Below are 16,721 nucleotides of genomic sequence, written 5' to 3' on the forward strand. Positions count from 1 at the left end.
ACCACCAAAGTTCAGGGTCTGGCACCCTGCGCCAGTAGTGCTCCAAAGGTCGTTGGGCCGATTCTGTTCTTTGTTTTATCCGGTGTGTGCTCCTTTAAGTTGTGTCCACGTTACCCCTTCTCTATATTAGCTCCTATAAGCTTCATTTAACTTTGAAAATCCCTGCATATCCTAATCACTTGTCTTAGTGCACATTCAAAACTAAAGCGAGTTTAAGAGAAAAGTTTAAAAGCATTAATTTGAAAAAAGACTTTAAAAGGAACACAAATGGTTCCAAAAGAACTATTTTCACATTGAGAAAAGAACTAAGATTCATGATTAGTATGACAGTCGAGTATGCCACCAATGTTTAAGTAGTATGACATTTTCTAGATATGTCATCAATTTTTATGTAATATGAGTTCCCGAGTCATCAATGACCAAATCACAATAAATGTTTATTTAAAAACTTTTTTTTCTGAGAAAGTAAATTAGAGTTTGAGTAGAGTTTAAAGAGAATTTTTTAAGTAAAGTTTAAGGGAACTATGTAGTCCTAGATGTATTATTTTGTTACATTGAGAAAAGAGAAACTTTGATTCCTGAACGAGTTTATGAGTTCAGAGATATTTCAGAGAAGTTACCTCTTTAAGAGGACAGTTTGAGCAATTATCTCAAACCAAAGAAAGAGTATGTTTTATACATTTGAGCATGAGTATATACTATTGGGAGTAGTATTTAGCACCGATATGGGGATGAGTTCAGACAACTCAAAATCCTCATAAATAATATCTTGCCAACATGGGTACATGATCATACTTTTTTGAATCCTTATTGCTTAATGGATCCACTTAGTTAAGAGGTTCTATACCCCGGCATGATGTAGGACAGTTCTGGCAGCGTGGGCAAGACGATGTATCATCACGTAGCTTATAGTGATGGTTGTTGGTTAGAGAATCTCCAAAATAGAGTTAAAAGTGTATTTTGTATTATATCACTTAATATGTTGAGTTCAAAGATGAGTAAGTATTTTTTTAAAGCTTTAAATCATTTAACTCATATATTTCCTTACTTTCAATTGAGTATATATATTTATATCTATTGTAGTCCTTTCATTCAGTTATTTGTTATTTAACTTATTACATACTCGTACATTCAATAGATTTCTTGTTGATGTCGTTCAACTTGCATCTTTTACTGATGTAGATACAGGTTCTTAGAATCCTCAACAAGATTCCATTGAGATCACTTCATCTGCTCATTAGCTTTTGAGTAAGACCTCTTTGCTTCTAGAGGACTCCAGTTTTATGAGTTATTAGTAGTAGTTCCCTTGAGGAGTCGTGGGTCTTGTCCCGACACTCTCGTTTGTATAGTTGAGGCTTCATACATAGACAGTTTTGGAGAGTCTTTCAGTTTCATAGGTTTTCTTTAAAGCTTATGTTTAATACTCGGTATATTCAGAGATTTTTGAGATTTAATACACTAATTGATTTAGTATTTCTTTCAATTTGATGTTTATGTATGCTCAAATTAGTCTTAAGCTTGTAGTCAGCCAGGATGAAGATTCGCTTGGGGACCAGCAATATTTCTCGAGTGTCGGCGACATCCAAAGTGTAGGCTCGGGTTGTGACATAGTAGTTCTAGGAGGTTCGGATGAAATCAGTACTCATTTTCTAGCTAGTTTTGTTTTGTTTATTAGGTGGCTTGCTGAGTATTGTGTTGTTTGGTTCTCACTCCTTTAATCTACACTTGTGTAGGTTTCGAGCTTGGTTCCACGTGATTGCTCTTCTTCTTCTATTGAGGCTTGTTGAAAGACTTTGAGAGGTAGTTGGTGGGTTCTTTTTTTCCTTTATGTTTATGCTTAGTTCTAATTGAGAGACAAATACTTTGAGATTTGTAATTATCTCTCATTTTTGCTTTTATGATTTAGTGGCGTGTACACGTGATAACCAAGTTGTGGGGTTATATTAGAATGACTAAGCTTTCCGCCTTTATGTTATTCTTGTTTTACTTCCCCATTTCTTTCATTCATGTTGGGTTTGAGGCAGACTTGTCTTTGTGGGAATAGACAAGTGACATCACATCCATTTTTGGGTCGTGACATATGATTAGATCTAAATTTCGTTCTTACTTCCACATTTACTCTATCTAGGATCGTTTAGACTGACTTGTCTTGGTGGAATAAAACAGGTGTCATCACACCTGATTTTTGAATCGTGATAATATTCTACCTCAACTTATGCAACATATTCTTGAAAACCTTAATTTCCATAAACACAAAAATACCCCTTCATTTTTTTTGTGAGGCATAATTACATTAAAGGAGTAGAAGTAGCAACAATTTATTTGTACGAAACTAATTAAATGGCTAATACTTGTACTTAAAATATGAGGCACACATTATTTTTCTCTACTCGGTGGGGTTAGTGTAATAAGCTATATAAACCTTGCAAGTATTATCTAATTTAATTAATCAAAGTTGTTTTGAAATTCATCCAAAAGTTGGGTTATCTTCTCCCTTTCACACTTTTTATCATAGAAAGGAGAGAATTAAAAAATATGAATAATCCAACTTTTTCTTATGTTCTTTTATTATTCTTGTTAATCTTTACATGTTTACGTGAAATAATCGCAAAAGCAGAAGAAGCTGATACTAAGGTATATTTTTTGTTATATTATTGAATTTTATATAAAGGTTTTTTTTTAAAAAAAAAGAAAAGTATTGGAAACTTGTGCTTCTTTATTATTTTTTTTGGGATTTACTTGTTATTTTTGCATTTTAGACACCATTATGAAAACATAAATTTAAAGAATAATTCTTACCCATTAGTAAATATTTTATAGTAGCCTAATTCCACCGTACGTATTTCTTGGTATATCTAGATAACAGGCAGGAGCATAAACTGAAACATTCTCGGTTAGAAAGATAGTTACTAAATCATAAGCACCGCATAAAATATTGTTTCTAGACCTATAATTAATACTAATAAGAGAAAGTATGTTATATCAATTTATGTTTATTCAATATACTCTAGGGATAGAGTTGAACACAGTTTTAATAAAAAAAAAGATTTCGTTGAAATTGAAAATTTTCTTAATAGTTAATCATAGATTTTTATCTCCATCGAAACAATAGAATCATCATGATGCTCATTACTAAATTTATTGAAGAAATGAAACATAAACAAGGTATATCTTATTATTGGTATTTATCATTTGATCTCAAATTTTCATACTTCTTACTTTCAACATATTACTTTTTCTTCGCATTATTATTTTAAGGTAAATAATTTTATATACATATTTACTATTAAGAAAAGGGAATAAACACACAATTGAGAGTCAACATGCCATTGAGATAAATTATGATTGGCTGTTGATTTTATACCCTTTTGATGTGCAGCTTTACATCATTTACTTGGGACACAAGCCACATGATGATCATGAACTTATCACTGATTCACATCATGACATATTAGGTCAAGTGATTGGGAGGTAGGTATATATTATGTTATTATAAATCCCTATTAATGATAATTAATACATTAATATGACTATATCATTTTTTATCTACAATGCACAAAAGTATTTTACACAATTAATGTATAAATAGTTACTCATAATGCTTATCACAGAAATTTATTTGTAATTATCTTATGAGCGATCTGATTGTAAAAATATTTTATAATTTTACATAAAATTTAAACTCGTATTTTCTGGTCATGCAGTAAAGAAGAAGGCAAAAAAAATATGGTATATAGCTATAGACATGGCTTCTCTGGATTTGCTGCTAAATTGACTGATTCTCAAGCTAAACAAATTAGAGGTATATTGTTATTTCTTTTGGTTAAAAAAAATACTTCCACAAACATGCATTTGTACCTTATAAAACTAGCATATGTATGATCGGGAAAAAACTTAAATATGCATCGAATTTTGAGAAAAGATTCAAATATGTCGTCAAATTTTGAAAAAGGGGTCATTTATGTCATTTTCATTTGAAAAACGGCTCATTCATGTCATTATTTATTAATTGAAATGATGTGCCTTTTCTCAAAGTACAATGACATATTTGAGTTTTTTCTCTTTAAAAAAAAATATTTAATTAATGATGTGGCCAAATCATAATTGACCACGTATAAAAATGGTTTTGTAAAATCAGAATTGTTTTTGGTTGATAAATAATGACATGGATGAGCTTTTTCTCAAACGAAAATGACATAGATGAGACAAACTTTTAACTTATGATATAGATAAAAAATTTCTCAAAGTTCGATGACATATTTGAGTCTTTTTCCTTCTAAATAAATTTTAAAAAATTCTAGAAATTCAATGTGTTATTTATTATAAAGTTGATATATGTGTTTAAATTGTATTTCAGAATTACCTGGTGTGATTCGAGTTGTACAAAATCAAATTTACAAGACTCATACAACAAGAAGTTGGGATTTTTTGGGTCTTCCTAAAAGTGATCCCAACAATCTTCTCAACAAAACAAATCAGGGTGATGGAATAATCATTGGCGTTGTGGATACAGGTTTAATTTTTTTTTTAACTTTTTACGTAAAATTAAGATTTAAGATGATTAAAATCTGAATACACATCTAAATATTTCAGTCTAAATACTATTTAACAGAGGCGTATTCAGGATTTCGAGATGATGGGTGCATCATTACAAAAATATTGATCATATAAATTTGATCAGTTCGACATTTAGGTTCTTATTATTGAAATCAGTTAAAATTTTAATATTATAGCTCCAAAATTAATTAAAATGCAAAAGTGTTACCGATAACCATTTAGAGAGGTGTTATCTAATTTTAGAAAGACAAATGAAACAAGATTAATATAAAATTAAAATTTATAACCTCACGTAGAGAGGCGCACCCAGTCATCATCGCATTATATGATACTCCAAGTGTAGGTTCACACATCTATATTTCAATATATTTTTAAAATATAAAACTACTATATATGATCTCGGGAGGGAAGCATGGGTTCACGTGAACCGGTGACCCCTCCTTGGATACACCTCTGAATACTAACAGTTTGTTTGGTCAAACTTTCAAAATCTACTTATTTTTAAAGTGTTTTATCGTTAGTATTTGTAACAGTTTGTATTTGGCTAATCAATTTGAAAAATACTTTTATCAATAATAGAGAAATAGTATGTGTTTTAGTCAATGTTCAAAAAGTATTTTATGAAAAATATACTTACATTATTTTCTGGCTTTTGAAAAATAACTTCTGCTACTACCAAAAAATACTTATTTTTCCAATAAAATCTTGGACATACACCTCAACTCAATAAAATACTTTTCCGAATGCTTTGATATGATTTATCTTGAGTTGAAGGTCTATCAGAAACAATTCGTCATAAAGTCTACATATCGTACTATCTCTTCTTCGTAGATCCCACTTATCCTAGATAGTTCTTGTTGTTATCAATAAAGTATTTTATATAACGATTGATATGTGTAGAAGTTACACGCTAAAAGACAATTTTTTATAGGTATATGGGGAGACTTAGAAGGTTTTAACGATAAAGAGCTAGGTCCAATTCCGTCTCGATGGAAAGGTAGTTGCAAATCAGAAGCAAATTTCAATGCCACAAAACATTGTAACAAAAAAATTATTGGAGCTCGTTGGTACATAAAAGGATTGATGGAAGAATATAAACTAAACCAAACAATGGTGGAAAAATCATATAATTTATCACCATTAGATGAAGATGGACATGGTACACATGTTGCCTATACAGCTGCTGGTTCTTATGTTAATAATATTCAATACTATGGTCTTAACATGGGAACATCAAGAGGAGGAGCACCACTTGCAAGATTAGCAATTTATAAGGTATGGTTGGAAATTTATATATCTTATTTAATTTTCTAGTACAAATATAGGATCTACAAAAAAGCTACTAGGTTCGTCTGAACCCAGGAACCCCCACCTAGCTCCGCCTTTGCACTAGCACTTTTGGGACATTGGTGGTCCTGCCGTCCAAAAACTAGAGTATATATAGCCTTTATACCAACTAACATACACGTGTCATAATCTTATCCACCGACCCGACATTTATTAAATATCGGATCGACAGATAAGATTGCGCCATGTGGACTATTTAGCCACTCTTTAGGGTGAAGGGTATATATGCTCTAATTTTTTGATGGCAGGGGCACCAATGTCCCAAAAGTATGACGGAGGGTATCTGCATACCATTTACGTCAGTTCGGGGGTATATTTATCCTTTTTTCTTTTAAAAAATAACCGACCAAACCGTACCATTGACACACCTACTTACGACTTAGTCATCAATCAATTTTGTTAGGGGTTCACAAGTTAATATACATATATATTTATTTAATTTTCTTGTACAAATATAGGATCTACAGAAAAGCTACTAGGTTCAGACGTCTGAACTCAGGAACCCCCACCTAGCTTGGCCTCTGCACTAGCTGATATTAGTTTAAATTTTTTGAGCAGGTATGTTGGATTAATAAGGTAGATGGAGAAACTTATTTAGTTGGTGCTGATGCCCTTGCTGCTATTGATGATGCTATAAAAGATGGAGTTGACATAATATCAGCATCTATTGGTTTAAATGGTCGTGTATTTAGTGAAGTTGATTTTGAAAGTCTTTTAGGGATAGGATCTTTTCATGCAGTATCACATGGCATACCTTTTGTTGCTGCTGGTGGAAATACTGGACCTGAACCAAACACTATTGGTAATGTTTCTCCATGGATAATAACTGTTGCTGCTAGCAATGAAGATAGAGATATTGTTACTCCTTTAACACTTGGAAACAACAACACAATACTAGTAAGTCTCTACAACTTTTATTATTATATTGTATATATGTTATATGTAGGGATGGGTGGGTCCAGTCGAATATGAGTTGATAGGAAATGAGTCATGTGGAAGCGGATAAATATTCGATACAATCAATATTTGATATGGATAAAAATGGATAAATGAACTTGCTTCTTAAAATAAGTACTTCATATTACAAGACAATATAATACTGGTAAGTCTCTAGAATTTTTATGATTAATTGTAAGTTATATGTAGGGGTGACAAACGAGTTGGTCGAGTCAAATATGAATTGATAGGAAATGAGTCAAGGGAAAGCAAATAAGTATTCGACACGATCTATATTTGATATGAATATAAATAGGTAATTAATTTACTTGCTTCTTATTATGTAAAGAAATAATTACTTCAGATTACAAGAAAATACTAGTAAGTCTCTGGAATTTTTATGAGTAATTGTAAGTTAAACTTAGAGATGTCAAATGGGTAGGTCGAGTCAAATATACGTTGATAGAAAATGAGTCGGGTGAAAGCAGATAAGTATTTGATAGGTTCCATATTTGATACGGATAAAAATGGTTAAGTCAACTTGCTTCTTGTTATGTAAAGAAATAACTACTTCATATTACAAGACAATACTAATAAGTCTCTAGAACTTTGGCTACAACAGGACAAATACAATACTAGTAAGTCTATGGAACTTTTATGATTAATTATAAATGATAAGGATAATAAATGAGCAAATTGAGTCAAATATAGATTGACAGGAAATGAATCAAGTGAAAACGGATAAATATTCAATCTGATCCATATTTGATATCGATAAAATGAGTAAGCCCACTTAAGACAATAATAGTAAGTCTCTAGAACTTGGAAACAACAAGACAATACTAGTAAGTCTCTAGAACTTTTATAATTAATTGTAAGTTATACGTAGGGTAAGAAATGAGCCATTCGAGTCAAATATGAATTGGCACAAAATGGATAAATATTTGATCTGATCCATATTTGATATAGATAACAATGGATAAACTCACTTGCTTCTTATTATTATATAAAGAAATAAGTACTTCATATTACAAGACAATACTAGTAAGACTAAAACTTGGAAACAACAAGCTGATAGTACTAGTAAATCTCTAGATCTTTTATGATTAATTGTAAGTTATAAGGGGTCATCTGGTAGTTGGTTAGAGTTATGCATGTATTGTTAATGTAGGAATTAGTTATGAATGAATTTATGTATTCTTTTATGCATGGATTAGTTATACATGTATTCGTTATTCCATCTTATTCTATCCTGCAAAAAATAATACATAGATTCTCTCTAAATTTATACATGTATTAGTTATGCGAGTTTCTAAGCTATCAACTAAATTTTGTATTAATTTTATACATGAAAAAATAATTTCCTATCAAACTACCAATTAGCATTGTATAAATTATACGAAAATTAATAATGTATTAGTCCTGCGAGTTTCTAATAATTTGCTTGCTTCTTCCATGTACCTATTAGTAATTTAGTATAGACTTTTAAAAGTATTTGACTAAAATTGTAGGCTCAAGAAATTTTTCAAGGGAAGAATCAAGCCTTTGCTCCTTTGTTGGTAGCTAGAGATGTAACAAAGTAAGTGAAATGTATATATATTGCATCATTCAATAAAGATTACAAGTTAATATAACCTCTCTCTCACTTTTTTTTTAAAAAAAATAATTAAATATGTGACATTGTTAATATTTTTATTTTTTATTTGCAGTAAAGAAGAGCTTAAATCTATTGTTAAAGAGGTGAAAGGAAAAGTTGTAATGCTTTTCTTAGAAGACAAAAAAGATGTATTGTTTTATTTGACAACTCTAAATAATACTGGGGTCTTGGCTTTAATTTGGTATCAGAGCTATGGATAATAAGAAACATGGTAAGAAAAATACTAGTAGAANTACCATTTTTTACTGTTGATGTGGAGCAAGGAACTCAAATACTAGATTATTTTCAACAATGCAAATCAAAGTATGTATATATCCCTCTTAACTCTTTTTTTATATTTCATTTCTTTATGTATTTTCTTATAGTTGGAATATTTTAACGATATACTTCATCTGTCCAACATTAATAGTTGTCTGTTATTAACTTGACACACACTTTAAGAAATAATAAATAATAGGAGTAATATATTTTTTGAGAAATGCATTACATATTGAATTTTGTTTAATACCAAAGGTAAAATAAACATAACAAGGTAAATTATCTCTTGGTTTTTCAAACTGAACAAATATTGTTATACAACTATTTTTAGTATAATGGACAAGTAAAAACTGGACGGAGAGAGTATTTGATTTGACATAAATTAGTTACTTTCTAGTATTTAATTATCAGAAAAACCTAACTTCCTTCCCTTTTGAGCAGAAGTCATTTTCCCTTACAATTATCTCTAACTTTCATACCCCTATTTAAACCTTAGTATGATATGTTATAGTAATTACATTAATTTATTGTTTNTAAAAAACTACAAAACTTTAATCTTATATGTACTTAAAAATATAGAAATAATCGAATTAAGAAGAATAATATGGGAGAAAATATTTAATGATTATGAAGATATATTAAATCAAGAATGGTATGAGATAGATTTACAAGATCTATATTTAGATAATGAAAGAATAGAATGGTACGATTTAGAAATAAATTCAGATTAAAATGAATTATGAATATTTACAATATTGGGTAAAATCTATGGAAGATATAAAACTCTTAGAACAATTAATGGAGGAAAATTTATATATGTACCAAAGAACCGAAGATATGTTATATCTCGAATATATCATAAATAATATTAGAGAAATATTCAGATTAAAACAACTATCGGAAGAATATTACAATAAATATTATTACATTTTACCATGAATTTCACACTACCAAAAATTAACATTAAAGGGCTATCAAGATTAAGACACTTAGCAAAAGAATACTACAATAAAATCTTTAAAATAAAATACTCACTTATCACACTACCACCTACCACACTACCACTTCCATGAATCCCCCAGCTACTAGTTCCGCTACGAAAAATGGTATCAACTTATTGGTGTTCCTATACCATTTTTTACTGTTGATGTGGAGCAAGGAACTCAAATACTAGATTATTTTCAACAATGCAAATCAAAGTATGTATATATCCCTCTTAACTCTTTTTTTTATATTTCATTTATTTACGTATTTTCTTATAGTTGGAAGATTTCAACGATATACTCCATTTGTCCGACAATAGTTGTATGGTATTGACTTGACACACACTTTACAAAATAATAAATAATAGGAGTAATATATTTTCTGGGAAATGTATTACATATTGAATTGTGTTTAATACCAAAGGTAAAATAAACACAACAAGGTAAATTATCTCTTGATTTTTCAAACTAGACAAATATTGTTGAACAACTATTTTTAGTATAATGGACAAGTAAAAACAGAACGGAGGGAGTATTTGATTTGACATAAATTAGTTACTTTCTAGTGTTTAATAATCAGAAAAACCTAACTTCCTTCTCTTTTGAGCAGAAGTCATTTTTCCTTACAATTATCTCTTACTTTCATACCCCTATTTAATATTATTCAATACATAAACCTTAGTATAATATGTTATAGTAATTACACTAATTTATTGTTTGCAACAGTAACCAAGATCCTATGATTAAATTGGGTCAAACTAGGGTTGTTGAGGGCAATGAGGTATTCCTAAAGGTGGCTAAGTTCTCATCAAGAGGTCCAAATTCCTTTGCTCCAGACATTTTGAAGGTAAATATATAATTATGCATTATTTTGACATGATGAAATTCCTCAAATAAATTACATCAATAAGAGTCTCAAAATTATTAATGAGTACAGCATAAATTCACAGGTTCAATTGAATTCATTATTTTTTATACGTAGTATACAAATATATGTGAAAATCACCATATGAAAAATATTCAGTGAATATTACATCCTCAGTTTCAATTCAAGTGTCTTATTTTTCTCTCTAGTTTTTTATAAGAGTATGATACTTTGCAAATATAGTAGCTCTCTAATTATAATAATTCACATGACTTGTTTAAAATCACAAGATTCGAACAACATTTTGCTACATGACCCACCTCTTTAGTTTAAGACATGAAACACTTGGTAGGGTGTATAAGAATAATGTTAAATAGAGTATGTTAGTAATGTTTTGTATTAGAGGCTATTTGACGTTGTTGCTAAAAATCTGCTTATTTTTAGAAGCACTTTTTAAAAATAGTTTTTTAGAGAGATGCTTTTGAAATAAAATAATTTATATTTGGCTAATATATTTGAAAAGTATTTTTAATAAGCAAATTGTGTCTGGTTATTTTTTTTATTAAAAAAAAAAGAAGAAGATAAAATTGGAGAGTCAACTTATGAAAAGGGCAAGTATTAATTACTTTAGTATAAATATTATTTTATAGAGAAAACATTTTAAATAACTATTATAAATTTTTAAATTAAATTCAAATGTACAAATTCAAATTTTCAAATCAATATTAGTTTCTCTTTTTCTGAATTCAAATTTTCAAATCAATATTAGTTTCTCTTTTTCTAATTCTGCAAAATAATACGTAAAATAATATATAATATAAAATAATAATACATAAACATAAAATTAAAAAATTTGCTATATAAAAATGAAAAATAAATCAAAAAACTCAAACTCGTGAGATATGTGAATTAAATAATAAGGGATATATTGACAAATATGTATTTATGGTAGGGATATTTTGGTCTTGAAAAAATTAATTTTTCACTCTTACTTCTTTTTTTTAAGAAGCGGAAAATTCTAGCTTCTTCCCAACTACCAAAAAACTGCTTCTACTTTCATTTAAAAGTACCTTAACTAATTTGGCGACCGCCTTAATTTTCAATATAAGTGGTTTTTCTCAAAATATGTGATTTTGGCCTGTCAATTATAGCAATGTCAAACAAGTTCTTAGTTATGCTTACATTAATTATGCAGAGATTGTTTCTTATGCATTGTTTGTTTGATGTATTAAAAATAGCATGCATTACACTTTTTTTAATAATTATTTTTAAAGATGCTCTCCAAAAATATGGTGAAAAGGATGTAAAACAATATTTTGAGGAGCAATTATTTCTTTAAAAATACTAATACATGCGTTAAAACGTTTGCGTTACTAATACATGGAAATCAATGGTATTAGCAATAGTAATACGCACCTCAATACACAATAAAGTGCTTAAAAAGCAGACCAAATAAATTATTACTAATACACAAAATTAATACATACATTATTTTTTTTCTAATACACTCTACCAAACAAAAGATTTAATTACTATTAAACTTCATGCCTCACTTAAATTGAAATGGACTGATATTTTCTCTAATTTTTCCAAATATTATTGGAGCCTGATGTTGCTGCTCCTGGAGTTGGTATACTAGCAGCAGCTCCTCCTAACAAGGGAAACAATGGGTTCCAACTCATGTCAGGAACATCCATGGCAGCTCCTCATGTCTCAGGAATTGTTGCACTTCTTAAAGTGGCACATCCTGATTGGTCTCCTGCAGCTATTAAATCTGCACTTGTGACTACAGGTAATATTTTCTCAATTTATATTATATATTTTTTGGTCAGTGACGTAGTAAAAAATTTCATGAAAAGTGTCCAAATTTTAAATAGTAAATTCCAAAAAAAAAAAAAAAAAGTAACTCTATAAACTCAATCTTGCATGCCCTGCATACTTCTACCCCCAATTACCACCGTGCTCACTTCAAATGAAAATTACCACCGTGCATACTCATGCATACCATTGTCATTGCACTATATATCTCCAGTTGTTGATTCTAAGAGTGTTCAAAATACTATATTATACCAATATATATTCAACAAAGGGTCTTCAGTTCTGTCATGATTCAAAAATGGACGTGATGACACTTGTCTATTTCCATCAAGACAAGTCAACCCTAACCTAATAAAAATGAAAGAAATGCGGAAATATAAAGTAAGAACAAGATAAAGCGGAAAACTTATTTTTTTCTATTAAAATCCCCAAAATCTGGTTGTTACGTGAACAAGCCACTAAATATATAAAGTGTGGAATTGAAATAATTACAAGTCTCGGTCTTTGTTTCTCAAATAGAACAAGGTATGAAGAAAAGGAAAAAGAGGAACCACCGAACTGACAAGAAGCTACCTCTCCAAATCATTAACAAGCCTCGAAATCAGAAGAAAATAGAGATCACACGGATCCGGGATTAGAACCTACACAAGTGTAGAAGCAAGGATTAAGTACCAACAACACGGTACCCAGCAAGAAATCTAATAAACAAGACATCTAGCTAGAAATCTAATACCCCCCCCCCTTACACTCCAACCGAACCCCCTCAAACTACAACCTTCCTAGAAATCAGCCCAACCTAACAATACTACAATATACGACTCACTAGGCCCAATATCCACAATCAAACAAATCAAGTAAGTCAATCTCAATGTCAAGTAGATCAATCACACGCAACAAAAACATCAATCACAATTAACAAGCAAGTCACATATAAGCATCAAATGCATCAAGTCACAATAATCAATCACTAGTTGGAACCATTTCCAACAACTTTATATCAAATCACTAGTCGGAACCATTTCCCATCGGCTTTATATCAATTCACTATCTGGAACCATTTCTCATCGGTTTTATATCACTAGCCGGAACAATTTCCCATCGATTTTATTTCACTAGCCGGAATCATTTTTCGTCGGCTTTATAACACTCACCGACAATGACCTCGGCATCATAAACACTTGTCAGAAAAGATCTCGACATCATCACCATCATAAGTCGCATTACGGTGTTAAACAATCAATGAACACAAGCAATATCACACCACATGGAAGAGACAACAATTCATGCGATTCAAGTCCACATTCATGTTATCAAGCATTTCATCAATCAATAAGAATCACAAGAAGACAATACACATTATCATGCTCATCAGATAGCCTTTTCATTTCAACCCATTTTTATTCATTAAGATTTATCAAGTGGACAATTAACTCATCTCGTCCCCATTACTCCGAACACACAAACAACAAAGGGAATACACGGATTCTACTAGAATTCAAGGTTTAGGAGATCACTTGCCTTAAATCAATCAATAATCACTCCAAGAGTTGAACTTTACCCTTCCGAATCACTTCCAAATCCACACAATCTATATCAATCAAGTATTCATAATCACATTCTTGAAACAACATACATACATCAATTTCTTTGAAAAATGGGTCAATCAACTCAAAACTCAATTCCGAAAATAAGGTTTGAATCCGAAATTTAATACTTGAAAATGTTATTCAAGGCATTAATTAGGAATTCATTGGTGAAAATCATTTCAAAAAAGGACTTAAAATCAATTCACAATCTCCAATTTAGTTAAGAACTCGAGTTCTTGAAAAACCTTGTCATTTACCAATCAAAATCCCAAATTTTGATGTTAGAATTCGTAAATAATCAAAGGGAAATGAAGTTTGAAGGTTAAGAATCATTACCCAACTGATTTGGCACAAGAAATCCTTTCAAAAACACCACCAAACGTTTCCCAAACTCAAAAATAGAAGAATGAGGCTTAAACCCCGAAAATGACAGGTCAAACCCCTCTCAGATGTCACAAAAGTGACTAGGAGTTCGCTTAAGCGGCAGGACCTCCGCAAAAGTGAGGCATGCAGCACCAGAAAACACTGTCAAGACCAAAACATCAAATCAACCATCAAAATTCATTTAGAATCCTGTGCACACAAACAACATGCAAAAAAATTATACTCGACATTCTGCACTCAATAGAACCATCAAAACAAGAATCTGAGGTCTTCTTGATACAACATTCGTGAAAACCACAAGAAAATTAACTCAACACCTAAAAAGGTTAAAAAAAAGATCGGGACCTCTCAAAAATCAATCAAGACCTCACCTAGGCCTAAAATATCCCTTGAATCCAACGGAAGTACTCTCGAAATTCCGCTCCGAGCATCCGAACCCTGTCCAAGGTCAACCCAAAGGCTAAATTTCCATAATTTCACAACTTAGGACCTCAAATCCTTAGAAAGATTTTGTATCTGAAACCGACAATTCTCACCAATCAGATTTCACAATTTAGGACTGATGGAATCGATGGAATTCCATTTCGACACTTGAAACTCCAAAAGATGTCGAAAACCACTTTATTAACCACTTTAGCCTTTCAAACTCACAACTTACAAAATTCTCAACTTTGAACACAAAGTTTGAAACTAACTTCCGAAACTCAAACATAAAAGACTCAGGGTCGATATGGGGAGGGGAAAAAATGGTCCATTTAAGAAATTTTCCAAAAATGACCGACTAGGTCATTACAAGCTCCTTAGCTCTCTGGTCCTACCTTTTTTCCATTTTATGTGGCAGCATTTGACTTGGCATGGTATTTAAGAAAAAAGAAAGAATTTTGAAACTTGTGATCTAAAACAATCATTAAATATATATTCGTGTCGTTGTAAAACATTATATTAAGAGTAAAAGGGGATTTAAAAATTATATTATTTCTAAATATAGAGTATAGTGACATTTTTTTCAACGAACTAAAAAGAAAAAAGTATCATATAAAATAATACGGATGAACTATATATTGACACTACTTAAAATTCTTACAAGATTCATGCAATTTACCATTGTTTTAGGTCAATTTTGCATAATGGTGCTAAAATACTTATAAAATATTTGTGTGTATAACTTACACTACCTTATACCCTCCCAAATTTCATTGAGAAAATAATTTTAACTTATATAGGTTATTTTTACAATATTAATAGGTTGTCTACTTTATTTTCTCTGTTAATAAATTAAGCTTCTTGTAGATAAATACCCATTGTTATTGATCACTTTAATCTCATCATTCAAATAGGTTTTGCACCATTGTGTGTAATTTATAATTACCTAATATTTATCAATTTAAATTGTGTAGCATGGAACGAGGATACATATACATATGAAATATATTCAGAAGGAACAAACAATCTTGCTAATCCATTTGATTTTGGAGGTGGCATTAGTAATCCAAATGGAGCAATGGATCCTGGCTTAATATATGATATGGATAAAAATGATTATTTGAATTATCTTTGCACCTTGGGTTATAAAAATGATATGGTTCAAAATGCAACTTCATATTTTTTCGATACGAAAAATTCGACTATATGTCCTAATGAAGTACCTTCTAGGTTGGATTTGAATCTTCCTTCAATATCGATTCCAAATCTTAAGAATTCGATTATTGTTAGGAGAACTGTTACAAATGTTGGAGAAGTCAACTCGATATATAAGTTGGTGGTTAAACCTCCAAAAAATACTGCGATTAAAGTAAATCCAAATGTGTTGAAGTTCAATTCCAACACAAAGAAGATTTCCTTTGAGGTTGAAATAATATCAACTTATCAAAGAAAGAGTAATTTTAATTTTGGAAGTTTGGCATGGAGTGATGGCAAGCATTTTGTTAGAATTCCTATTGCTGTGAGAAAATAAATAGATGTAAAAAATTCCATTTTGATGTTTTTTTCTTACTTCAATATTTATTTAATATGTTTTTTTTTTGTTTGTTTGAGTTTAAGATTCAACATATATTATTCATGTTGCCTTTTCAAGAAGATTTAATACTTTGGACATCATTCACGCGGATATAAAATTTGGAAATATTTCATATATTTGTAAAGTTCTAATTTTATTTAATATAAAGTCATGTTTAAATATAAAACTATTTAAAGACATTGAATATTTCCTCAGCTATTAATGCAATTACTGGTTCTAGTTAAGAATAAGAGCCAAAATCAAACTTATTTGTAATTAAAAAAAATCATCTACAGATCAAAATGATTACAACAAAAGCGATATTTAGTAGTAA

General features: G+C 30.2%; 1 protein-coding gene across 1 annotated transcript in view; it reads left to right on the forward strand.

Moving 5' to 3' along the window:
- Positions 1 to 16,345, forward strand: part of LOC125841801 (subtilisin-like protease SBT3.10) — a 29,320-nt gene extending 12,975 nt beyond the window's left edge. Inside the window, exons 4-13 of the mRNA XM_049520973.1 lie at positions 3,380 to 3,471; positions 3,705 to 3,802; positions 4,358 to 4,513; positions 5,489 to 5,832; positions 6,463 to 6,801; positions 8,352 to 8,419; positions 8,550 to 8,678; positions 10,465 to 10,585; positions 12,209 to 12,395; positions 15,789 to 16,345. Coding sequence (XP_049376930.1) covers positions 3,380 to 3,471; positions 3,705 to 3,802; positions 4,358 to 4,513; positions 5,489 to 5,832; positions 6,463 to 6,801; positions 8,352 to 8,419; positions 8,550 to 8,678; positions 10,465 to 10,585; positions 12,209 to 12,395; positions 15,789 to 16,345 — 2,091 coding nt within the window. The remainder of the gene's footprint in view (positions 1 to 3,379; positions 3,472 to 3,704; positions 3,803 to 4,357; positions 4,514 to 5,488; positions 5,833 to 6,462; positions 6,802 to 8,351; positions 8,420 to 8,549; positions 8,679 to 10,464; positions 10,586 to 12,208; positions 12,396 to 15,788) is intronic.
- Positions 16,346 to 16,721: the final 376 nt, after the last annotated feature.

This window comes from Solanum stenotomum, chromosome 10, assembly GCF_019186545.1.
Source record: "Solanum stenotomum isolate F172 chromosome 10, ASM1918654v1, whole genome shotgun sequence".
In the NCBI taxonomy this organism is placed as follows: domain Eukaryota; kingdom Viridiplantae; phylum Streptophyta; class Magnoliopsida; order Solanales; family Solanaceae; genus Solanum; species Solanum stenotomum.